Below are 20,331 nucleotides of genomic sequence, written 5' to 3'. Positions count from 1 at the left end.
TCCCATTGAATCTTGAGAAAAACTTCTTTAATGCACTTCTGATCAAAAGCGCGTGTTTCGGGCCATCAAGTTGTTTTTCGTTCCTCTCAGTTCCCTCGTTTCTAGGAGGCTTCGAAACGAAGAGTCTATGACCATACGAGTCGGAGGACTGGATAAAGAGAAGTATCGAGGCACAGTATCAGTAGGGCTAGGAAGAGGGACACAACTACAAATGAGTTTGCGTGAGATTGATGTGAAAGGCGAAATTGCCTCGCCATCGAACCCGAGGTGTGCCACCATAAACAGTCTTGACAGGACCTTGATATATGATGTCTGAGGAGACGCGAGGGTCCTCTGTCGTGCGCGTCACAGAAGGTTAAATGATATCTGTGAGAATGTATTCTGTGATGTGGTATCGACAGTACCGCGAGGACAAACCAAGTGAGTAGAGGTCCTTGAATTACATTGTTCCAGAGTTTTAGGTCGTCACTGTACTTAAATTCAGCACAAGATGGTGTGTGTACCGCTATGTCCTGACAAGAAACTATAACAGTGAGAAATAGATGGCATATATGCGCATATACTTACAGATATCTGGGTCAACCATCATCCAGCAGCGATGTCGAGCAACTCAGCACATGCAATCCAATAGCGAGACCTCTGAAACTATGCTGAACGCTAGCTCGGAGACTGAACTGCCATGGTCAATACTATGTTGCTGAGATGAGATGAGTTAGTTAGGATAAGTCGTGCAGATAGACATAGTTATGACTGGAGCATGGACTAGGCTGAATGTACACCGTTATTGACCGGTTCAACTTTGAGAAGGCTTTCTCTGGGCCTCGACAACAAGACGCAGGATAAAGAGCTCAATGATCCATTTTGTTGATTGGGGTATGTGTCTTCCACGGGCAAGGCCGAGCCAATGAGAGTGGGTTTGAGGGTTCCCACGCGGAGAATGTCTGAGATGTTGTGTGTCCGTGCGTTGTCGCGTCACCATTTGGCAAGGATGGCACGGCCCAAAGAGAGAAAAAAAATTTGCGGGGGAAGAATTCCGCGGAGGAAAGAAGGGATGAGAGTTGTTCAAACATGTTGGCTGCCCTCTCCCGATTCGGCATTCTTCCACATCATCATCATCACCATCGTCCCAGTCCCCATCCCTTCCACCTAGCACACCATGGCCTCCGATGTCGAGATGCGGCCCTCGCCGTCCCCCGCCACAAGCCGCCGCTCCTCCTTCGCCGTCCCCACCGTCCCTGTCGTCCACGCTCAGCCCTCCAGCGTCTCCATCCCGCTCCTCGTCCACTCTCCCTCCCCCGACTCTCCCGGCCCCTCCCATGGCCCGCCCTCCTCCGCCTCCTCTTCCGCTCCTCCCCCAGCCACAACCCCCACCGCCGCCGCCGACTCCGCCGCCCCCACGCCCTCGTCACCACTCACCAAACCCCCGTCCTCCGCTGCCGCCCCCTCACCCTCCGCCTCCGCCTCCACAACAACACTGAAACCCGCGTCGTCCGCGAAACCACGCTCGACAAAGCCCCCGCGCCCGCGCTCCCCATCGCCGTCCCCGCCCCCGCCCGTCATCCCCCTCCGCACGATCCGCCTCGAGATCCGTCTCGGCGGCCCGAGTAACTACGAGGTCGATATCCGGCGCCAGGCGAAGGAAACGGGGCAGCGCCCGCCGACGCCGCCTGTGGTGGTGAAGCGCGCTGTGCCCGACTCGAGCGATGAGGATGACGAGGAGGATGAGGGCGGGGCGAGTGCGAGTGCCGGACCGGGGAAGACGAAGAAGAAGAAAAAGGTGCGTTGTCGTTGTTGCGACTCTGTTCGTTGGGCTTATGGTGCGCTGTGTGTTTGTGTGTGATAGAAAAAGAACCCGGCGTCGGAGTACTACGACACGACGGACCCGTTCATCGACGACTCGGAGCTCGCTGTCGACGAGCGCCAGTTCTTCGCGCAGACGAAGCAACAGGGGTTCTACGTCTCCAGCGGCGAAGTCGCGCTGCTCAAAGACAAGTGCGTCTATTCCTCTACTCCTTTCTACCCCCATCCACATGCTCATCGTACTCATCTCCCTCACACGCTACCGTCGCCTGTGCAGGACACCAAAGAAGCCCAAATCGAAAAAGATTTCGTTCGCAACGGGCCTGCCGCCTTCGCTGTCCGCGGCACTCCCCACCACGGCGCACAAGGGGAAGAGCATCGAGGGCACCCGCGAGGCACCTATCACCATCGACGCCGAACCCGGCACATCCGCATCCACATCCATCTCCGCACCCGTAGGATCCACTTCCACCAGCGTCAACGGCGCCAAATCCGCTGCTACTGCTTCGACATCAATATCCACAAGCGGCGCACCGGACGTGCCGCCACACACACTCCTCCCACCTCCCCTCGCAGGCGGGGGCCAGAAGCGTAAGCGGCAGAATAGCTTTATCACAGAGACAGGCAAGCGTAAACGCGTTGTGGACGAGACGCTCTTCCACCCGTCTCTGCAAGCCGCGCTCAAGGAGATGCGCGAGCTGATTAAGAAGGAGAACTGGGAGAATAAGGGCAAGTTCCCGCCGGCGCTCAAGGCGCCGCTCGCGCGCATGGCGGTGTTGGCGATTAAGCTGGATGAGTATGATGATGATTTTTTTTCGTTGATGCCGAATTTGTTTCCGTATAATAAGTTTACGATGACGGTGAGTTTTTCATGTTCATGTTCATATCCGTGTTGTTTTATTCTCTCTTATTCATTCTATCTGTTCGCTCATCTGCTATTGATCACATCTCATCTCACCCTTTATCAATACAGAAACTCATTAAACGCACTGTATTCTCCGACCACCTCGCACTGCTCACCGAGCGACAAGACACACTCCTCGCGCAGCTCAAGCAGCTCGCAGACGACGGGTTCGAGCGCGCCAAGGAGGAGTGGGAGCGCAACGTCGTCGCATGGGATAAAAGACAGGAGAAGATCAAGGCTGCTGGCGGCGGCGGCGCTGCAGGTGGACATGAAGGGACGGGAACGGGGAGTGAGGCGCCGACGAGGCATGGGACGGAGGAGATGGATGTTGATGGGCCTTCTGGGACACAGGAGGATAAGGATAAAGATAAAGATAAAGATAAAGAGAAGGATAAGGATAAGGATAAAGAGAAAGGGGAAGGGAAGGAGGGGAAGGAGAGAGAGCATGGGAATAATCCGCCTGCGAGACGGTATAGGATGACGGAGCAGATGAAGAATATTGTCTGGGAGCTTGTGTTGTTGAGCAATGAGTGTTGTCGGTTGGAGAATGAGAAGAAGTGAGTCTTTCCTCTTTCCCTTGTTTTTCTTTTTTTTTCTGGTTCTGGTTCTGGTTCTGTTTTCGTTTTCGTTTTCGTTTTCTTTTTTATGTTGTATGTCGTATGGGATGGATGGATGGGCGTGGTTTTGGACATGTCACCAGTTTCCGTACTACGTCCTTGGCACTTGGCACTTGGCACCCGCTCTTAGTCTTGGGGGAGTGTAGATCTCGAAGCTTTCTTTCTTTCTTCCCACATATGGTCATTCGATTGCCATATCAGGTATACTTGGCGCTTGTGTGTGCGTTCACCCTCTTACTTGGAACTTCACACGCGGATGGGGACCCACTCCCTCGTTCCCGTGCAATTATGACTTCTTCGTTGTTTGTTTGGATTTTGGATTTGGGGGTGTGAGGTTTAGGGATGGCCTTCGCTTCCCTTTTCTTTTCTTGTCTTTACATGTCCCCTCCTTTCCCCCCTTTACCCTCCTTTCCCGCGCCTTGCTTCCCGCCTCAGCCTTGTACTCACACGCATTTCTCGTAGCTCGTTGGAAGGATCCGTGGTGCAGATCAGCGATCAGGGGTTGAGGAAGGTGTTGTACCAAAAGGTGCGTGCTAATGCTAATGCTTTGGTTTGTTGTGTGTTGTGATGGGGAGCTAATATACGTTTCTTTTCATTTGTTTGTCCTTGCTTTTCTGCCTTTTTTGCTCGTCTATCGACGCATTTTTGGTTTTTGATTTTTGTAGATTGTGAGTGCATACCCCGATGGATGGATGTCGTCTGGTCAAATTTCAAGAGATGGTGCGTTTTTTTTTTTTATATTTTTATCGTTGATGGATTAGAGGAGGTTCTGACTAGCTTCTTTCTTTCTTCTTTCATTTCTTCCTTTCTTTCCTTGTCTCTCGCTCCATATTTTGGATGTTGTTGTTGTTGGTGGTGATATAGTGAGCGCGATGAAGAAGAAGTTGGAGAGGGAGGCTATGGAGCAGGAGAATGATGATTGATGATGGTTGGTTGGAGTTGGAGTTGGAGTTGTTGGAGGGTGTGGAAACAGCGACGCGTGGTACCCCCTCCTTATTGGCTTATTGGTGTTTCCGTCACCCGTCACCCGTCCTTGGGAGAATCCTTGGGAGAATGAATAGTCATTTTTTCATTGCGTGCGTGCGTGCGTCTGTTCATACTTTTTGGTGTGGGAATTGGATTACGGCGGCTACAACTAATACGACTACGACTATGGCGCACCCACATGAGCGTGACTACGACCACGGGCGCGGGCGCGTGCATAACATGAGCACGACCACGGGCACGGGCGATGAATGGATATCCTCGCTCGCTTTGTCGGTGGTGTTAACTTATTCATTATCTTTTGGTTTTTTCTTTTTTCTTTTTGGCTTATTGCTCTTGATCTTTTTTCCTTCTTTCCTTCTTTCATCCTTTCTTTGCATCCGTAGTCTTCCCGTCCTCTCTCTCCCTCCCAGTCTCTCTGCCTTTTTCGACTCCGTTTTTCCGTTCTCTTTCCCTTCATTATCCTCCCCCCATATACCGCATACCATTGCTGCGTACTGCTTAAAGCTGTACCCTTATGCCTGCCCCGTACCACTTTCGAGGATCGTATCCTCAAATTTTTGTTTTTTGTTTTTTTTGCAATAAGGATTGTTTACGTAGTTACGTAGGTACATTGTTATGTGTTAGTGATAGCGATAGCGATAGTGTTAGTGTTTAAGTGTTAGTGATACGTAGTAGTTGGTTGTAAATTATCGTTATTCATTTTTTTTCCCATTGGTCATTGGTTCGTTTTTCATTTGTACCTTTTGTGAATTCGTTTTGGATTTTCGGATTTTTGGATTTTTGAATCTTTGAAAGAGTATGTTTTCTTTCTTTTTCTCTCTCTCATTTTCTTCGTTTTCAGCTGAATGCTTGAGTTTGCCTGGTCAGATTAAACGGCTCTAAATCAAGCTTTCCTGAAACTACATCAGATGTGATGTGACTGGTACATTAGAGCGATTGATCGTTGGTGCTGTCAGCTGTACATTGCACATTGCACGCTGTACAGCGCACGGACTATTTGGATCCCGTTTATGAGTCAAGTAGTGGCCTTACTGGGCAGCGATTTGAACGGAAACGGTCCCATCACCATCTTGCTAGCACATCGTAAAACATTGGAATATCTGACCATCGATACTTCGGCGCTCGATGGACACTGTGTTTGTAGGTGATAAGAAACGGGTCCTGGGGACGGAAGGTTCGACCCCGCCCGTTGTGGGGGGTACAGATGCCGTTGGGCATGTTGAATCTGGACTTGGTCTCGGTGCTGGTGACGAGCGCTATGGGATGTCGTCGAAAACGGAATCAGAAGCCATCGATTTGGCGCGTCACGGTCGGCGTGTTATACCGTACTGTGAGTAATTCAGCTTGCCTCTGTGTGCGATACTGGAGGGTACGCATTGACTCGCTTTACTCTATCTATCTAATGTCCGGAAGGTGTTGCATTTCTCCTGGAGTATTTATTCTTCGCGGCGGTGATTCTGGAGATTTTTTTTAGTGTGGAATGGAACAAAGGGGAAGGTATGTCTTTATTTTTTACAGGGCCGTCCATGGCTCTTTGGTGACTGTTAAAGAGAGTGGAGGGAGGTGGTGCTAACACCTATTTGATGTTATTCCTTGCAGTCAAAACGATACAGGTTGTGTATATGTTCTATGAGCTGTTTGTGATACTAGGTGTTTTGATCTTGGCATCTCCGTGAGTCTACCTCTTCCCTAGCGCGTAGATATTCAGGCCACCTACTGATAAAAGCAACAACAAATCGTACGTTTAAAAGAATCGGGTTCCGATACACGACTACAGATCCCAATTCTAACCATCTACGCATCCCCACTGCCGTGCACATCACCAACATGCAAACGTGCATCGTCATCAACGCCGGTACGTTCGCTGTCCTCTGGGCGGTTTATCCTCTTCTATGTCCCATTGTTTCAAGAGAATAAGCTGACGCGAGCGCCTTGGATTTTTTTTCAATTTTGCAGTGGGAGCCGGCTATGCTGCCTTTGTGCTGCTCTTTCCCAACAGCCAAATTTCGCCAGGTGCCAATATACCTCGGGGGATGATTGTACCCGTCTTTGTATTCGCGCTCGGAACGGCATACACATGTACGTTCACCCTTCCCACCTCGCCCTACCCCTGTGACGGCGAATTTCTTGCTAACAATACCATCGGACTACTTTTACCGTGTCTTTTATTTTCTTTTCTTTTTGTAGGCGCGAAAATTCTTCGCAGTGAACGAGAGAACTTGAAAGTGTACCAGCGCTTAGACGGTGAGGAGAATATGTCTATACCGTCGGGTGGCGGGTGCAACGTCAGCATTTGGGTCCCCTGGAATGCCAAAGTCGTGATAGTAAAAATCGGTTGTTAAACATTAGTACCACAACTACTAGTCGACGAACTTCAAATGTTGCTTGAATTTCTCGGAATCGCATAAGTAATTGAGGTATCATGAATCATGATCTCATCCCGAGTAGTACAATTTTTTAATACTCTCTTTTTGTTATTTTTCTCACTTCAAACATCAATGCTGCCTACCAAGACCAACACTGTAACGGGAGTCAGATGGCTACCCTTCTACACGAACATTTGAATCATTGTTAGTGCTATTAATAGCTTTCAGATGGATTCCCATTGATATGATCCCGTTTCTACGGAGTGAACACCCCCCAGGCTCTGCCTAGTACAGCATCTAATTCTCTTCTCGAAGCTTTAACCACACCAAACCACAGAACACCACAGAACTGTAAACATCGACATCTGGCCCTCAATGGCTGTGATCCTCCCGAACCCCGCGGCTGCAGACGAGAACTCTGAGCAACATGATACGTTCGAATCCATCGCGCCCGAGCGCGCCTATACCTCTAACAGCTACGATGTAGAGGCTGAGCCTGATACCGTTGAAGACGCGAGCACCGTTGACCAAGGAAAATGTGAGCCGTCGGATGATGTAGTCGAAGAGCCGCAGCGGCTCTCTGTGTCTGAACCGGGTCCTGGGAACGCTATTGAAGAGATTGAGGCAGCACTGGCAGACCATGCATCCATTGGTAACCAGGGAGAGTGTGAGCCGTCGTACGATGCGAACGAAAAACCGCAGCGTCTCCCTGTGTCTGGCTCGTGTCCTGGGAACGCTAGTAGGGATATCAAGCCAGCATTGGCAGCCTCTGAGTCGGACGTCAAGTTGTCGGCGGAAGTTCGCCGGATTTTGCACTACTGTAAGTGTTCTTTATCCTGCAATTTTTACAGATACAGTGTGTCTCTAGGTGACGGTACCAGGAGTGTACACTGGCATTGACTCAGACGCAATTGTTGACGAGGTCTTGTTTTGCGTTTCTATGAACAGTTCTAGCGAGTATGCCAGAGTTTTTGCTCTTATCAATGGTGTACATGCAGATTCAGCTTACTCTAGACCAATGGAGCAAGGGGAAAGGTGTGTCTGTCTGATTTCAGGCTGTCGAAGAGACTGCCATCTGAGTACTTACTGATTCAACATTACGTTCCATTTTGATTCTACGTTGTTATATCCAGCGGAGATCACACAGGTCATTATCTATGCTGTCTATGAGGTATGTGTAATACTGGCTCTCATGATTTTAGCATCTCCGTGAGTCTACCTTTTTCCTTTACATGCAAAGACCAGCTACTAACAGCTCACGTTAACCCATCGTACATCTCGAAGGCTTGGATTTCGATACAAAAATGCGAATCCTAGATCCAATTCAAGGCATACTCCCACTACTAAAGTACACATTACCAACATGTGCACATGCATCTTCATCAACATCTGTACGTTCCCCTCTTTATTTCTTTTCCTCTCTCTCTTTTGTCAGGCTGACACGAGAGTGGCTAATTGCCCGCCCCACAGTGGGAGTTGTGTATGAAGGCTATGCGTTTTATTACGCCAGGACCCGATTCTCATCTAGCGGGAGGGTGAAGGCAGACCTATTAATAATAATGCTTACATTCGTATTTGCGCTTACAACGACATGTCTATGTACGTGTCACACAGCACTTTCCTTCATTTCTCTTCTAAACTGTCACTATGGCATTGTTTTCTCATTTTAGGCGTGAAAAACCTTCTCATTAGAACTGACTCGAATGAGGGCAAGCCATCGGACGAGAAGAATGATGTGCCCGAGTCACCGCCTCCTGACTACGGGTATAATTTCACCGTATGGATCCCTGGTAATTCCAAGATTTTGCTAGTACCTAAACTGGTAATTTTGGGCAATGTTGCTTGAATCTCTTGGGATCAGTCGAAGTGGGCCCTCATCCTGGATGGTTGGTTGTCATCATCATGATATAATTCGGACTAGTAGTATATTTATGAACATTTAACTTGACCGTATAAAGCCAAACTGGAATACTACCCTTCGCCTTACTGCGTAAGCAGTTTATATAAATCCTTATATCACACCAGAATACCATATGACAAAAGTGTTCGCATTTCCTCTCTAAAAAACCCAAAAAGAAAAAACGTCGTCGATTTAAAGAGTCCACCTCTATATACAATTCTACCCCGGATCGAGGAGTATACATAAAGACTAGCGCTTACTGGTTGGTGCAACAAGTCCAGCAAGAACCACGTTGAACGGCATGCATACCCGAAGGGCAACCTTGCTCTTGGTCAAAGCAAACGCTGATGCAGATTTGGGGTTTCGGGTCTTCTGTCGGCGCTGCGGTGGAGGTCGCTGCGAGCGAGGCGGCTATGAAGAGGAGTGCGGTGAACAAGGTGCTGGAACGGAACATGTTGCGGTGGTTTCTATTGGCCTTTAAATGTGTCTAGGTGATAACATTGTCAGATCTACGCGCACTCAGGAGGGGAAAATATGAAGATGCTAACGAAGGCGGTAAAGTTGAGACTTTCTATAATGGAGAAAAAGGGGTTAGCCTTTGTCTTCATATTTTGTCGGTCAGTGAGTAAATACACCTACCAGATGGTAGTTGAACGACTTGCTGGGGGACCCTCCTCTCCCTTCCCAGCACTTTATATACCCCTGCAGACTTCAAATAGAAGAAAAACACAAAATACATGTACGATCTTGAGACGTGGATGGCATCCGACTCATCAATAGCAAGATCGATCGAACAATTCGACGACCCTCCAAATTATGATTTACGTTCAAACTACTTTAAAAACAGGAGTATAAGAAAGCAATACAATAGCGAATCGCGTCAATACATGAAAGAAATTTTAGTCTCCTGTCTCTATTACGTGGCGCAAAGGAACTGGAAGAACACCGTTGACATCCTGAGTCCACATCCATGTCACACAGTACAGTATGGCCCCTTCAAGCTTTCAAAAAAGAAGTGTAGTAATGGTGCAAGCCCGCGGGGTATATCGATCGGTGAAGGTGAATGCGTGAGGTTGATAGCGGGTACGACGTCGATGGACATAGGTTTCTGATCTATTTCTCAATGCTAGAACTAGTGGTTCTCCGCAGGATCGTAGCACGGTGATAGAAGTTTGCCACACACGATCATGATGCCACCAAACCCTATGAGGATGCTGCCTCAAGTTGCCTCCTTGAAAGCACATCCTTTTGTACCGAAATAAGCTCGTATTCATTCCTAGTACTGATAAGATCAACATACTATTACTGAACCAACAGAAGCGAACTGGATATAAAATACGGTTCTGCCTTATCCTGAAGTACCACACTTGTTACACAATTTGAATAATAACTTTCACACGCTCGGTTCCGGTTTCTAATAAATGGGCTCCCATGTAGTAGGGGAAGACCCTTGGGCTGCTTTTAATCTCGTCTAGGAGAGACAGAGCGCACGATTCTTCCACCCTTTTGATGAGGTGATTTACCGCCGGGACGTTGCTAACGTCTTGGGGTATGATAACAACTGGCGGGGGATGAGAATTGAGGACGAGGGCAACGTCTCCAAGCCAGCACGAGCGTCCGTTACGGACCCGGCAGTGCGTCTGAATACGCGTTATCAGAGTCGCTCAGCCTCAGTCGCTGGTTGCAACCATCCTACTGGCAAATCATAATATATTTTCAATTTTTGGCCTTGTACTAAATTGACTTCAATCTCTTTTAGATAGTCTGTAACTGAAAAAGCTGGGCTGGCTAATAACTAACTGCCGTTACTTATCCTTCTATTACTTATAAATATTGAGGTTTGTGTAGTTCTCAGGTCTCCGCAATTAATTGCAGTATCTCGGCGGAGCGAAGATGGAAATGGCACTTAAATTCTTTCTTGCACCTTTGAAAGGAATGTAAGTAAAAATAAGACCACGAGCAATAATAGGTCAAGCAGGATTAAGCCGACTCACCGCAGAATCCCAATATCCTCAAACTCGTCATTTACTACGACATCATTCCCGTTACTGTCTTTTGCCCTTGTTATTTTGAACGAATAAAGCATGGACGCCATCATGAGCCAGGCCTTGTAATATACAATAGGTGAGAAATAGCTTGAAGGTGATAAACTTTTAGATGATTCTTCACCGTGTTACTGGCCATGGGTTTACCCACACATGCTCTGTAATCAAGTGATAAGGTAACGAAAACTTGTGTGAATAGAAATTTGCTTTCCTGCGCCCAAAACCAAAGGCAAATATCCGCTTGTCATCCAATTCTCCGTTCGTGCCAATGTGTCGTTCGGGGTTGAAGCGATGGGGCTCTTCGTGGATCAGCTCATTATACGACATTGCCCTGTATTTAATCTTCTTAATGAGGAACAATATTACTGGTAGAATGATTTCTACTGACCATATGTTTGTAAGTACGGTTGTTCCTACAAAGGGTATGGGCAAATAGAAAAATAAGTGCACGCAAGTGCATGCAAGTGCATGCAAGTGCAATGCAAGTGCAACTCTGCACTTGCATCGCGCGTGACAGTGTGTGAATATGTCACAATTATTTCCTCGGGACAAAGGTGCCGGTGCATGCCGAGTGAGGAGAACATGCCATGTTTTGCTCGTACAACTGAGGTCTGAGGCAAATAAACAATTTTGGCTTCTAGAATGAGTTTTGAATACTACCTCTGTTAGACTATTTATTCTAAAATTTGCTTCAGACAGTTTGTGCGCCATTTTCTGGCACATTTCACTGCCAGGGATGTGTTGTCACGGACTTGTGATCTGTCGTCACAAGGACCAATGAACTCGTTGTAAATACACCTTGTGCCTTGGAGTATGGGAAAATAAAACATAAAACTTATATATTTCGGTCTGTGTGGTATACCCATTCTCCCGAATAGTGTTTTTTACTCTCTCTGGGCACCTTGGGGCGAAATAAATCGAAAATAAGTTTGAATATTCTCTCTACAATGATGAGGTACTACATCAAGCAAAACAATGTCTGCCTGCTAAAACTTCCGCTATTCGGATTAAGAAATCGGGTAACATTAAAAATTATGCTTATAGCTGGGGATTCTGCTGGCAATTATACAATAATTGACTCGTCTCCGATAACCTTCTAATTTATGTCACATTTATGTCACATGCACTTGCTTTACACTGCACTTGCACTGCACTGCACTTGCGTGCACTTGCACTGCACTCGCGTGCACTCACGTGCACTTGCGCGCACTTTCATGCACTCGCACTGCACTTGCATGCACTCGCATTGCACTTGCATTGCACTTGCATTGCACTTGCGTGCACTTGCACTGCACTTGCACACACTTACATTGCACTTGAATGCACTTATGTTTACTTCATAGTACTCAAGTGTCACCGTGCCTATGGAAGGCTTTTTGGGGGTTGACGCTTGACATGTCTAGAATCAGAGACCGTGACAATGACTTAGTTCAATCCCTTCGTCAATTGATAGCTGTCTGAGAACGAAAGAGTTGGATTGGGAATACTTCATCCATAATTTTTACAGCAGATATACTATCAAAGGTAAGTATATACTATTATTTGATATTTTTCACGGCAGTTGACTGATGATATTCATTCATGTAACACTGGCAGACAACTTTATTATAAAGTGGAAAAGGGTGGCCCTTCACGGAGGTCTCACTCTACTTATTAAGACGATACATGGCTTTTCTATCATTCCTACCAACCCAAACTCTGTCAAAATTATACGACCCACCGAGCCTAGTAGGAGAGAAGAGAAACCTTAGGCCAAGGCCTATCCCTGAAAATAGGACTGCAGCAAAGGCAGTGAAGTCAAAAACAAAGAAATAATATTCAATCTCCTAGGTACAACATTGATTAGCTATGTAAATATCATGTATATCAAGTATATGACGCTGTGTACTATAACGGACTGTGCATTTGCGTTTTTTTTATGTTTGCACTTGCGCGCGCACTGCACTGCACTTGAGCACAGCCACCGTGCACTCGCATGCACTCGCAATGCACTTGCACTGCACTGCAGCACAGCCACCGTGCACTTGCATTTGCACGTTTTGCACTTGCGCACTTGCGCTGCACTTATTTTTTCCTATGCCCAAAGGGTATATGTGCTCAGCATTGCCTATTTACAACACGAATATTTTCTTGCCTTTTGGGATGTAATATCCCTTATAATGGTTATCTTCGGTGGTTGTTCGAGGCAGTCCAAGGGGAAGCGGTGGGTAAAGCCGTAATACCTCTCTGTAAATAGCTTCGACGTATGGTAAGGATTTACGATCGACCAAAGTAGGTAATCGATGAGTCGCTCCGATGACGTTCTCAATTTCGTCTCGGGCTCTTTGTTGAATGTCGGGATGTATGGTCATTAAGTATACAAACGCGTAGGTGATGGCAGCCATCTAAAAACGTCATAAGTATGCCAAACAATAATGGCGTGGGTATCCGCTTGCCGTATCGGATCCAGCTGTCAGGAAGAGTGAGCATAGTAGATTCTCAATGTGATATAAATGTAGCTACCTCCATAGGCGGTATATGCAGTATTTCTAACTGCAACCTCCTCCTCTTCGGATGCGCCATACGCGAGCTTCTTTTCGTAGAAATTCGCTACTAGAGATGGCGTGGATGTACCCTCATCCTAAAAATTCACTACGTAAACTCTATTCTTGTAGACTTTAGGAGAAAATTTACTCACTAGAGATTTCTTTACGTACTCAACTGGTAGTCTCCATACCTGCTCATTCAGAAGTTTTGTTCTGGCAGCAAGTTTTCTGGAATAAGCGCCCGGAAACCACTCTGGAATGTGTCTGAGAGCAGGAATATGGTTTATTAAACTACCACCAGGATGGATCAGTTGAGCTATAAGTCTAAGCGCCTCATCCGCCAGCGCAACGCATGGATCATCGACGGATTTGACCTCGTATCCGTACATTGCGGACATCGTAACCGCTGTTGAAAACCTAGAAGTTCCAAAGCTCAGCAAGATAGGAGGAGAGAAATTTATGCTATTACCATTTATTGTGTTCAGAAAATTTATCAGGGCGGTCGAGAACCTTTTGGAGTAGGTCCCTTACTTTTCTCGTTTGAATTGGTTCGTACTGTGTCGCAGCGTGGATGTTGAAGTTTTGGTGACTGACCCGCCGATGACTTCTCCATTTTTCTCCGTAACGCATTAAACCGATGTTCTTCTCGGTTCCAATCCTTTGATTTTTCATGAATTATCTATTAACTATAACCATATATAATCAGAAAAGAAACATACAGATCGAGAATGGGCAAATCTGGTCTGTCAGAGTAAATGCTTGCCCTTTCCGGCCGTTCAAATAGAGCAATTGCATCTTCAATACTATTGACAATAAGGATATGGGTTCCAAACACTTCTGCGTGGAGCAAAGGGACTATAACAAGTTCAAGCTCTGCACAGTAGGACAGAGGACAAACTTACTATTATAACTTTTTTCCCATTTCACAAATTCCCTTGGAGAATCGACGGACGGCATATCGAGTATATTGCCAATTAGAAATTTTGGTAGAGGTCCAGGTGGGTATGGTTCCCGGTTTCTAGAAATGAAAGCTTCCAGTAGTCTCATGGTTAGCCATGATATCGCAATGGATATGACAAGGGTAGTTGGCTGAATCGAGGAACCAGACATGCTGTTTAACAAACAAAGCAAGGTGAAGAAAGCTACGTGTAAGCTAGTCGATAATTGAGTATTTATTATGACGAGGTGACAGGCGTATGAGATGCTGCCTCATATTCATTTTTATAGGCAAAACATACAAATCCCGACTATATACCTATCTTGACATAATTTATAGCCCTTCATACCTTGCTACCCGACGATATAATGGCAAGATTACTATCACACCTGCCGATGCTGCCGCCGACACACAGGAATCTGGCCGAGGTCTACTGCCGTGAAGAAACATTCAACGACTCTTGTGGTAACGAGCAAGCAGCACCAGAAGGTTCTTCAAAGGTCAACGGTTTCAACATACAGCAACAGAATGGTCGCAGAAGTTGATCCCCTTTATTATGCACGGACAGGACGACTGCATGATTTGAGGTAGCGCAGCTGATCATGATCATATGAGCATAAAGATTTGGGCTATACAATACATGAATAACCTCTTGATAATTATGAAGGACTCACATTATGTTTTGTATATTTTTAATGATTCCCCCTATTATCCGTTTAAATAGCTTTAGAAATATGAAGATTCAACTCCATATCGACCTTTGGCACGACGTGCGAAATGCCGTCCTTTGCCGATTTAGAGACGAGCATCCGGCCATCACGGCAGCTCATTTGTGTTCGCTTTGTTTGCCTTGAATCCCTTTGTGAGTAGCCTGGCGCATCAAGTTATCTTACCAGCCCACCACGACACCACCATAAAAAAAGGCAACGGTCGACAGCCACGATCGTTCTGAATGGTTCTGATCAGATCAGAGGAATACTGTAAAAAAGGCATTACAGCGAAGCCTACCCACAATGCACCGGGGAACGGCTTTAGAAAACGGGAGGATGGAATACGGTAACGGACGAGGGGTAAAATGAGTCGGAAAGCCCCAAATATAGCAGTCCATATCTATGCTACAGCATATAAGGTAAAAGATGATTACCGTATTAAGTCTGTGGCCTCGTTTGCTTTGTACCCATCCCCAAAATGTACACAGATGTACGTAGCTTGGGATTCATGGTCTGATATAGGAATTGCTACTTCCTCAAAGGCTTAGCACCCAAGTCTGGAAGAACAGGAACACGGGTATACAACGACGATAAAGCGCCGCTGAAGGATGCCAACTTTGATGTACTACACTGATCGAGTGATAACTCGGATTAGATGGCATACAAAATGGGATGAGTCAAGCAAAATAGTTAGAAAGACTTGCCTACTATGATTCTGCGCTGTTGTCCAACGGTCTCTCACCAATTGCTTGTGAGTCGAATTCAAGTCGAATCGCAGTGCCAGGCTGCCACGCGAACAACATTGATATTCCCACGGGCTACCAAATCCATATGCAGACAATGATTGAAACTCCGAAGGGCGCGCCTCAAGGCTCGTGAGTAGCTACTGTAAAACTTTATTCCACACTGTCCAGACGAGAATCTACCATGTCTATCTCCCCACACGAAGATGAACTCGCGCAGGCTCTTATCGATCTCAAAGCCAGAGATCCGCAGCTCGGAATCTCCAAAATTCACGCATTGTTGCTCAAGAACTACCCTGACTGGATAGTCAGTGAGAAACGCACCCGGAAGATCCTCCAACTTCATGGCCTGATCGTGGCTCCGACACCACCTGGAGGATACGAGCCACCCGTTTACCCTTCATCGAGGATTATCGAGACCCTTAATATCCAACAGTGGTCGCAGAAGGTCCAGGTCAGATATTTCAACAAAAAGAAGGGCAAGGGACTTGTGGCGAGCACAGATATCGACGAGGGGGAGACGATCTGGAGGGAGGATCCATTTATTATTGCACCAGAACCGTATGTCATTCTTTATTATTGGACCCAAAGACCCGACCTATCATGTCTTTTCGATGAGTGTCTAGAGAAATTTATGATATGCAGAGAGCATCTACTGCTTGCGGCTACTGCACGACACCATTGCTTCCCGACTCACCACTCATCAACCCGTGTCCTGCGTCCTCATCGACCTCGTACTGTCCATACCGCTTCTGCAACAGGCTTTGCCTGGCTCGATCAGCAAAGCATCATCCATTGACATGGCCCGCACAAAATCCTGCCGTCGAACCGCTCCTCAAGTTTGCCAGAGACCATCAGTGGATAGCATTACACGCTCTAGCACAGACTACAAGCCGCGTACTGCTTGCCAATCAGCTCGCTGACTCGGCTCTACACCATGACTGGGATGTTGTTATGGGCCTCGCAGAACTGGGAATGGAGGAACGGTTTAAATATAGCTTCAAGTCGTGAGCCACCGCTTCTTCTTTGCCGATCTTCTTTTGTGTGATTAAAACAATTACTTGTGATTCTAGTGCTAGCGCTCCTGAACCGGATAGGGCGACTTGGAAAAAAGCCTTTGCTCTGTATGTTAAAGCGTTCAAAGAACCAGTTTCACCTCAAGATCAAAAGAAACTGGCCAAACTTCTCAAGAAACCCCTTCCCGAAGATGTGGACTACGAACTATTCCAATACGAGGGATTCTTGCGTGGGTTAGGACGCATGAACCTCAGTATGTCCCTGTTTATTGTTCTTCTTTTGTGATTCGCTAAGCTCTCTTTCTCTGCGATCAGACCTGGAGTCTCACGGAGGACTCTACTCCGTGCATGCCCATCTCAATCACTCTTGCGATCCCAATGTCTCCGTGCGGCACCTCGACCAGCGTACTGCATTGTCTCGCATCACAATCCTCGCCAAGCGACCTATCAAAACAGGCGAGGAGCTGTTCATCACATACGTGAATCCCAAGCTGGGATACAAAGCTCGCCAGGATGAGCTGAGAGGATGGGGCTTCGGCTCCTGCACCTGCTCGCGTTGCGTCGAAGAGGCCAGAATGGTACGCCAGGCGCCTGCGACGAACGATGAGCTTGATGACCTTGCGGACGAGCTCAAGGCCGGCTTGGGCGTTATCTAAACGCCTGGCACAATCAACAGTGAGTTGAAGCGTAGTTATGTCACCTCTCCTTATTATGTAGGTGGGGGTCCTGCCGTCGTCGGAAATAAACTCGAAAAATGAAATTTGAACTATAGTACGAATGGCACACGCTGAGAAAGATTTTTGGCATCTTGTCGCAATTTTTTTGATCGCATTTTGATTGCAGATTTAACGCCTTGTGATATCTTTATTTCTTAGTACGCTATACTGATCTCGCGTCCATATAATACTCGGTGAGTCAATAATTGATACATGCTTCTTTGAGCAATTATTACTCCAAACCTAATTCAACATAAGGATCATTGTTCAACGGTCAACGATTGGCTTGCCTTCACGAAAGTCAGACACATGCTCTTCTAGTTATTTTGGTGTCATTGATGTTCCTATCTAACCTATTCAAATGTAACAGCTGTTATCTATACATTAGCCTTGTTCAACATCACCCCTCTCCCAATATATATAAAATTGTTACTTGGGAGGTGTACAGCCTTTGTGGGCCTGCACTGGCCATCCAATAGAGTTCGTATCCAACTTCACGTCTGGGTTTCGAGGCTCGGGCACTTGGATATAATATTGGAAAAGCACACCCACCAACTCGGTAACCAAAAAGCACGGGCCAATGACAAACTCAAAGGGATTGTGAACAACAAATGTCGCCTAAATATCGCTGCGGCACAGTGGGTACCACAGTAACATCCATGCAAGTATTATTCCGTAAATCGAACCCCATCCACTGGATACAGTGCTGGACTCAATATGCATCGTTGGTAAGAACCCTGCCCGAAATTGGAGGCGAGGACGAGCGCAGTATCCATACAGAGCCATAAGCACACCAAAAGCGGAAATCAGTCGTTGCGCAGTAGCACCCAAAGATAGATCCAACCTGGGGCGAAAACACATCACCGCTGGTCAAGGAGAGACTTAGGTAACATGTCATGTCAATGATCAGTCAACGCCTCCTCAAGGTTGTGAATAAATAGCCAGTGCTTGCTTGGGCTTTCGCTAACCTTACAGACTTCCCTTGACTTGACTCTGATTCTGAGCTGGCTGAAGAGCAGCGACCAGTCAGCCGCCGTAGCCGTGCAGTGCACCAATCACACTCTTTGAGGCTAGTTTCAGCCTCCAGACGCCTCATTACTTTCTCAACCCATCATCGACCGTGGAACCGCTGCGCGGATAATCTGGAAAATGATCCCTCCGACGCCTACAGCGCCTGCCAGCTCATGCTCTGACGGCGATGGCGAGCAGCTGGGACGCCCAAGGCCACACGCCTTCCATCGCCCAAGTCAACTGGCAACGCTGACAACGATTCCAGCATCGAAATTAACACCAAAAGCGAAACCCCTCTCGCGTCAAATCGATCCTTGGATATGGACGTCTTTGCTGTTGTCCATAGCCTCTCTCATCCTTTGTCGTTACACTAACGACAACAGCAACCATCAACGCCCAATATTCAAGGCCATCCCCCTGAACCGTGAAAACACGCACATAGTTATCCAAAGCGACGCCGAGCATTCCGGGGGTAACACATTACTTGCATTGGGAATGAATTTCGGTGCCGGGTTGGGTTTAGAAGCACTGCTCGTCGTCATCATATTCTATGGCACAATTTTGCTCATCCTCTCCTCAAAAGAAAGACGGTTGTCGGACGTTAGGACATCCTCGTTGACGCGGCCACGATGCGAATCCGAGAACAAATATTTTGTAGCTCACAACCTTTATCGCTGCACTGACGGAGATCATGATGAGGAAATTGCGGTTGAAGACAAGAGACGTTCGACCATTATTTGGATCCTTGCTGTGAGCCAAAGCGGACTGGCGGCGGTGGGGCTATATGCTGCAGCGAGGCTGGTTTTGGTGATGGGTGGATTTGCCGGGAAGGAGGGGGCCAATCCCATTCTTGAGTGTTTCGAGTTGGTGTATGTGTTGGGGGAAATGGGAATGTTGATGTATATCGCCATTTGCTGTGTTGTCCAGGCATCGGGGAGATCCAAATCGAGATTGTAGGCGAAGGTTGAATGAAGGTCGGTAAAAAAGCAGAAGCGTCTATGAGAGGGAAACGGTGGAAGGAACAAAAAATGGGTACATTAATAAACAGTAATATGCAAACCTGGTAATTTGGTCAATAATCCTTGTTTGGTTCAAACAGACGCTCTTGAAGAGAAACGGCAGCGAAGATTGTTTAAAGAAATGTATTTTTCTGATCCTTGAGTATAAATCTAAATGCCGGAAGCAGCAGGAATGACAGCCTGCTCGTCCTTCCCTGTAAAAAAAAACATGATTAAAACCAAACCAAGTTCCATGAACCCACACCAAGGGTTATCAAGGGCACACCTTCGTAGAACTTTTCCAAGAAAGTTTTCTTGGGTCTCTCCTGAGAGTTCAGCGTGATACCCATGACATGGTCGATCTGCTTCCAGCAGTTCATCGTCTCTTGATAGTCCTGTCTGCTCTTGAGCAACAACACGTCGATCGCGCGCTGGTCGGTCACATTCCGGTTCTTCTCGAAGCGTTGGCGGATGGCATGGCGGACATATGCAGGCGAAACGCTCAAAGCGTAGATTCCGCAGATTTCTGGGGCCTAAAAGACGGGCAAAGAAACGAGGGTGGTGGAAAAGGTGTGTGTACCCGGTTCAGCGTCCGTGGTTCCAGTCGCTATTGGAATACGGCGAAAGACCCACCGAGCGGTACCAGTCTCTGTAAAGCTTCAAGGCGCGTTTTCTGGACTCTGCTGGGCCTGAGGATGTCCGTGTGAGAGACGCCAGCCGGGCGGGTATCGTTGTCATTTTGGTCGAGAGTGCACAATGCAAGGTCTGTAGGGCAACAGCGGGAGGAACACTCGCCTGACCGTGGGAGCATGTAGTAATTTGAAACTCAGCTCCGTTTCTTCTTTTGGTCCTTCGCCGCATACACAGGGGTACAACCATAAACAGAGAACTAGCGAGAAGATGAAACCCGGAGAGTTCTTTACACAGATTTTTACTTACATCAGAGCTAGATCCATCAATTATGTCTACTACAGGTATAGACATCGAGATTATGCAAATATTCGTCCCAACTTGTCCCATCCATTCCCCCCTGTTCCACGCCTAGCTTAGAAAGAA

At 47.1% G+C, this 20,331-nt stretch overlaps 7 protein-coding genes across 7 annotated transcripts; 5 read left to right on the top strand and 2 right to left on the bottom strand.

The window, feature by feature from the left end:
- Window positions 1-1,156: 1,156 nt before the first annotated feature.
- Window positions 1,157-4,244, top strand: JR316_0010810 (uncharacterized protein; the record flags this gene model as incomplete). The annotated part of the gene is made up of 7 exons (XM_047896474.1): window positions 1,157-1,777; window positions 1,844-1,992; window positions 2,078-2,660; window positions 2,774-3,261; window positions 3,784-3,847; window positions 3,987-4,041; window positions 4,186-4,244. 7 exons carry the CDS (start codon window positions 1,157-1,159, stop codon window positions 4,242-4,244), a joined length of 2,019 nt encoding a protein of 672 aa, XP_047744519.1.
- Window positions 4,245-5,433: 1,189 nt separating this feature from the next.
- Window positions 5,434-6,650, top strand: JR316_0010809 (uncharacterized protein; the record flags this gene model as incomplete). The annotated part of the gene is given in 6 exon segments (XM_047896473.1): window positions 5,434-5,638; window positions 5,783-5,805; window positions 6,009-6,046; window positions 6,060-6,163; window positions 6,265-6,387; window positions 6,496-6,650. The coding sequence occupies 6 exon segments, from the start codon at window positions 5,434-5,436 to the stop codon at window positions 6,648-6,650; spliced, it is 648 nt and encodes a 215-aa protein (XP_047744518.1).
- A 399-nt stretch (window positions 6,651-7,049) lies between these two features.
- Window positions 7,050-8,520, top strand: JR316_0010808 (uncharacterized protein; the record flags this gene model as incomplete). The annotated part of the gene is made up of 5 exons (XM_047896472.1): window positions 7,050-7,494; window positions 7,623-7,709; window positions 7,808-7,883; window positions 8,110-8,273; window positions 8,345-8,520. 5 exons carry the CDS (start codon window positions 7,050-7,052, stop codon window positions 8,518-8,520), a joined length of 948 nt encoding a protein of 315 aa, XP_047744517.1.
- A 1,905-nt stretch (window positions 8,521-10,425) lies between these two features.
- On the bottom strand, window positions 10,426-14,101 carry JR316_0010807 (Cytochrome P450 monooxygenase; the record flags this gene model as incomplete). The annotated part of the gene is made up of 10 exons (XM_047896471.1): window positions 10,426-10,498; window positions 10,569-10,681; window positions 10,773-10,950; window positions 11,008-11,032; window positions 12,754-13,003; window positions 13,153-13,239; window positions 13,336-13,561; window positions 13,614-13,802; window positions 13,864-13,999; window positions 14,047-14,101. The coding sequence occupies 10 exons, from the start codon at window positions 14,099-14,101 to the stop codon at window positions 10,426-10,428; spliced, it is 1,332 nt and encodes a 443-aa protein (XP_047744516.1).
- A 1,617-nt stretch (window positions 14,102-15,718) lies between these two features.
- JR316_0010806 (putative protein lysine methyltransferase SET5) lies at window positions 15,719-17,206 on the top strand (the record flags this gene model as incomplete). The annotated part of the gene is made up of 4 exons (XM_047896470.1): window positions 15,719-16,095; window positions 16,161-16,541; window positions 16,608-16,804; window positions 16,866-17,206. 4 exons carry the CDS (start codon window positions 15,719-15,721, stop codon window positions 17,204-17,206), a joined length of 1,296 nt encoding a protein of 431 aa, XP_047744515.1.
- A 1,209-nt stretch (window positions 17,207-18,415) lies between these two features.
- Window positions 18,416-19,234, top strand: JR316_0010805 (uncharacterized protein; the record flags this gene model as incomplete). The annotated part of the gene is made up of 1 exon (XM_047896469.1): window positions 18,416-19,234. The coding sequence occupies one exon, from the start codon at window positions 18,416-18,418 to the stop codon at window positions 19,232-19,234; it is 819 nt and encodes a 272-aa protein (XP_047744514.1).
- A 212-nt stretch (window positions 19,235-19,446) lies between these two features.
- JR316_0010804 (NADH-ubiquinone oxidoreductase 14.8 kDa subunit) lies at window positions 19,447-20,013 on the bottom strand (the record flags this gene model as incomplete). The annotated part of the gene is made up of 3 exons (XM_047896468.1): window positions 19,447-19,490; window positions 19,562-19,808; window positions 19,909-20,013. The coding sequence occupies 3 exons, from the start codon at window positions 20,011-20,013 to the stop codon at window positions 19,447-19,449; spliced, it is 396 nt and encodes a 131-aa protein (XP_047744513.1).
- Window positions 20,014-20,331: the final 318 nt, after the last annotated feature.

Source organism: Psilocybe cubensis, chromosome 10, assembly GCF_017499595.1.
Source record: "Psilocybe cubensis strain MGC-MH-2018 chromosome 10, whole genome shotgun sequence".
Lineage (NCBI taxonomy): Eukaryota > Fungi > Basidiomycota > Agaricomycetes > Agaricales > Agrocybaceae > Psilocybe > Psilocybe cubensis.
This window is presented reverse-complemented; position numbering and strand designations above follow the sequence as displayed.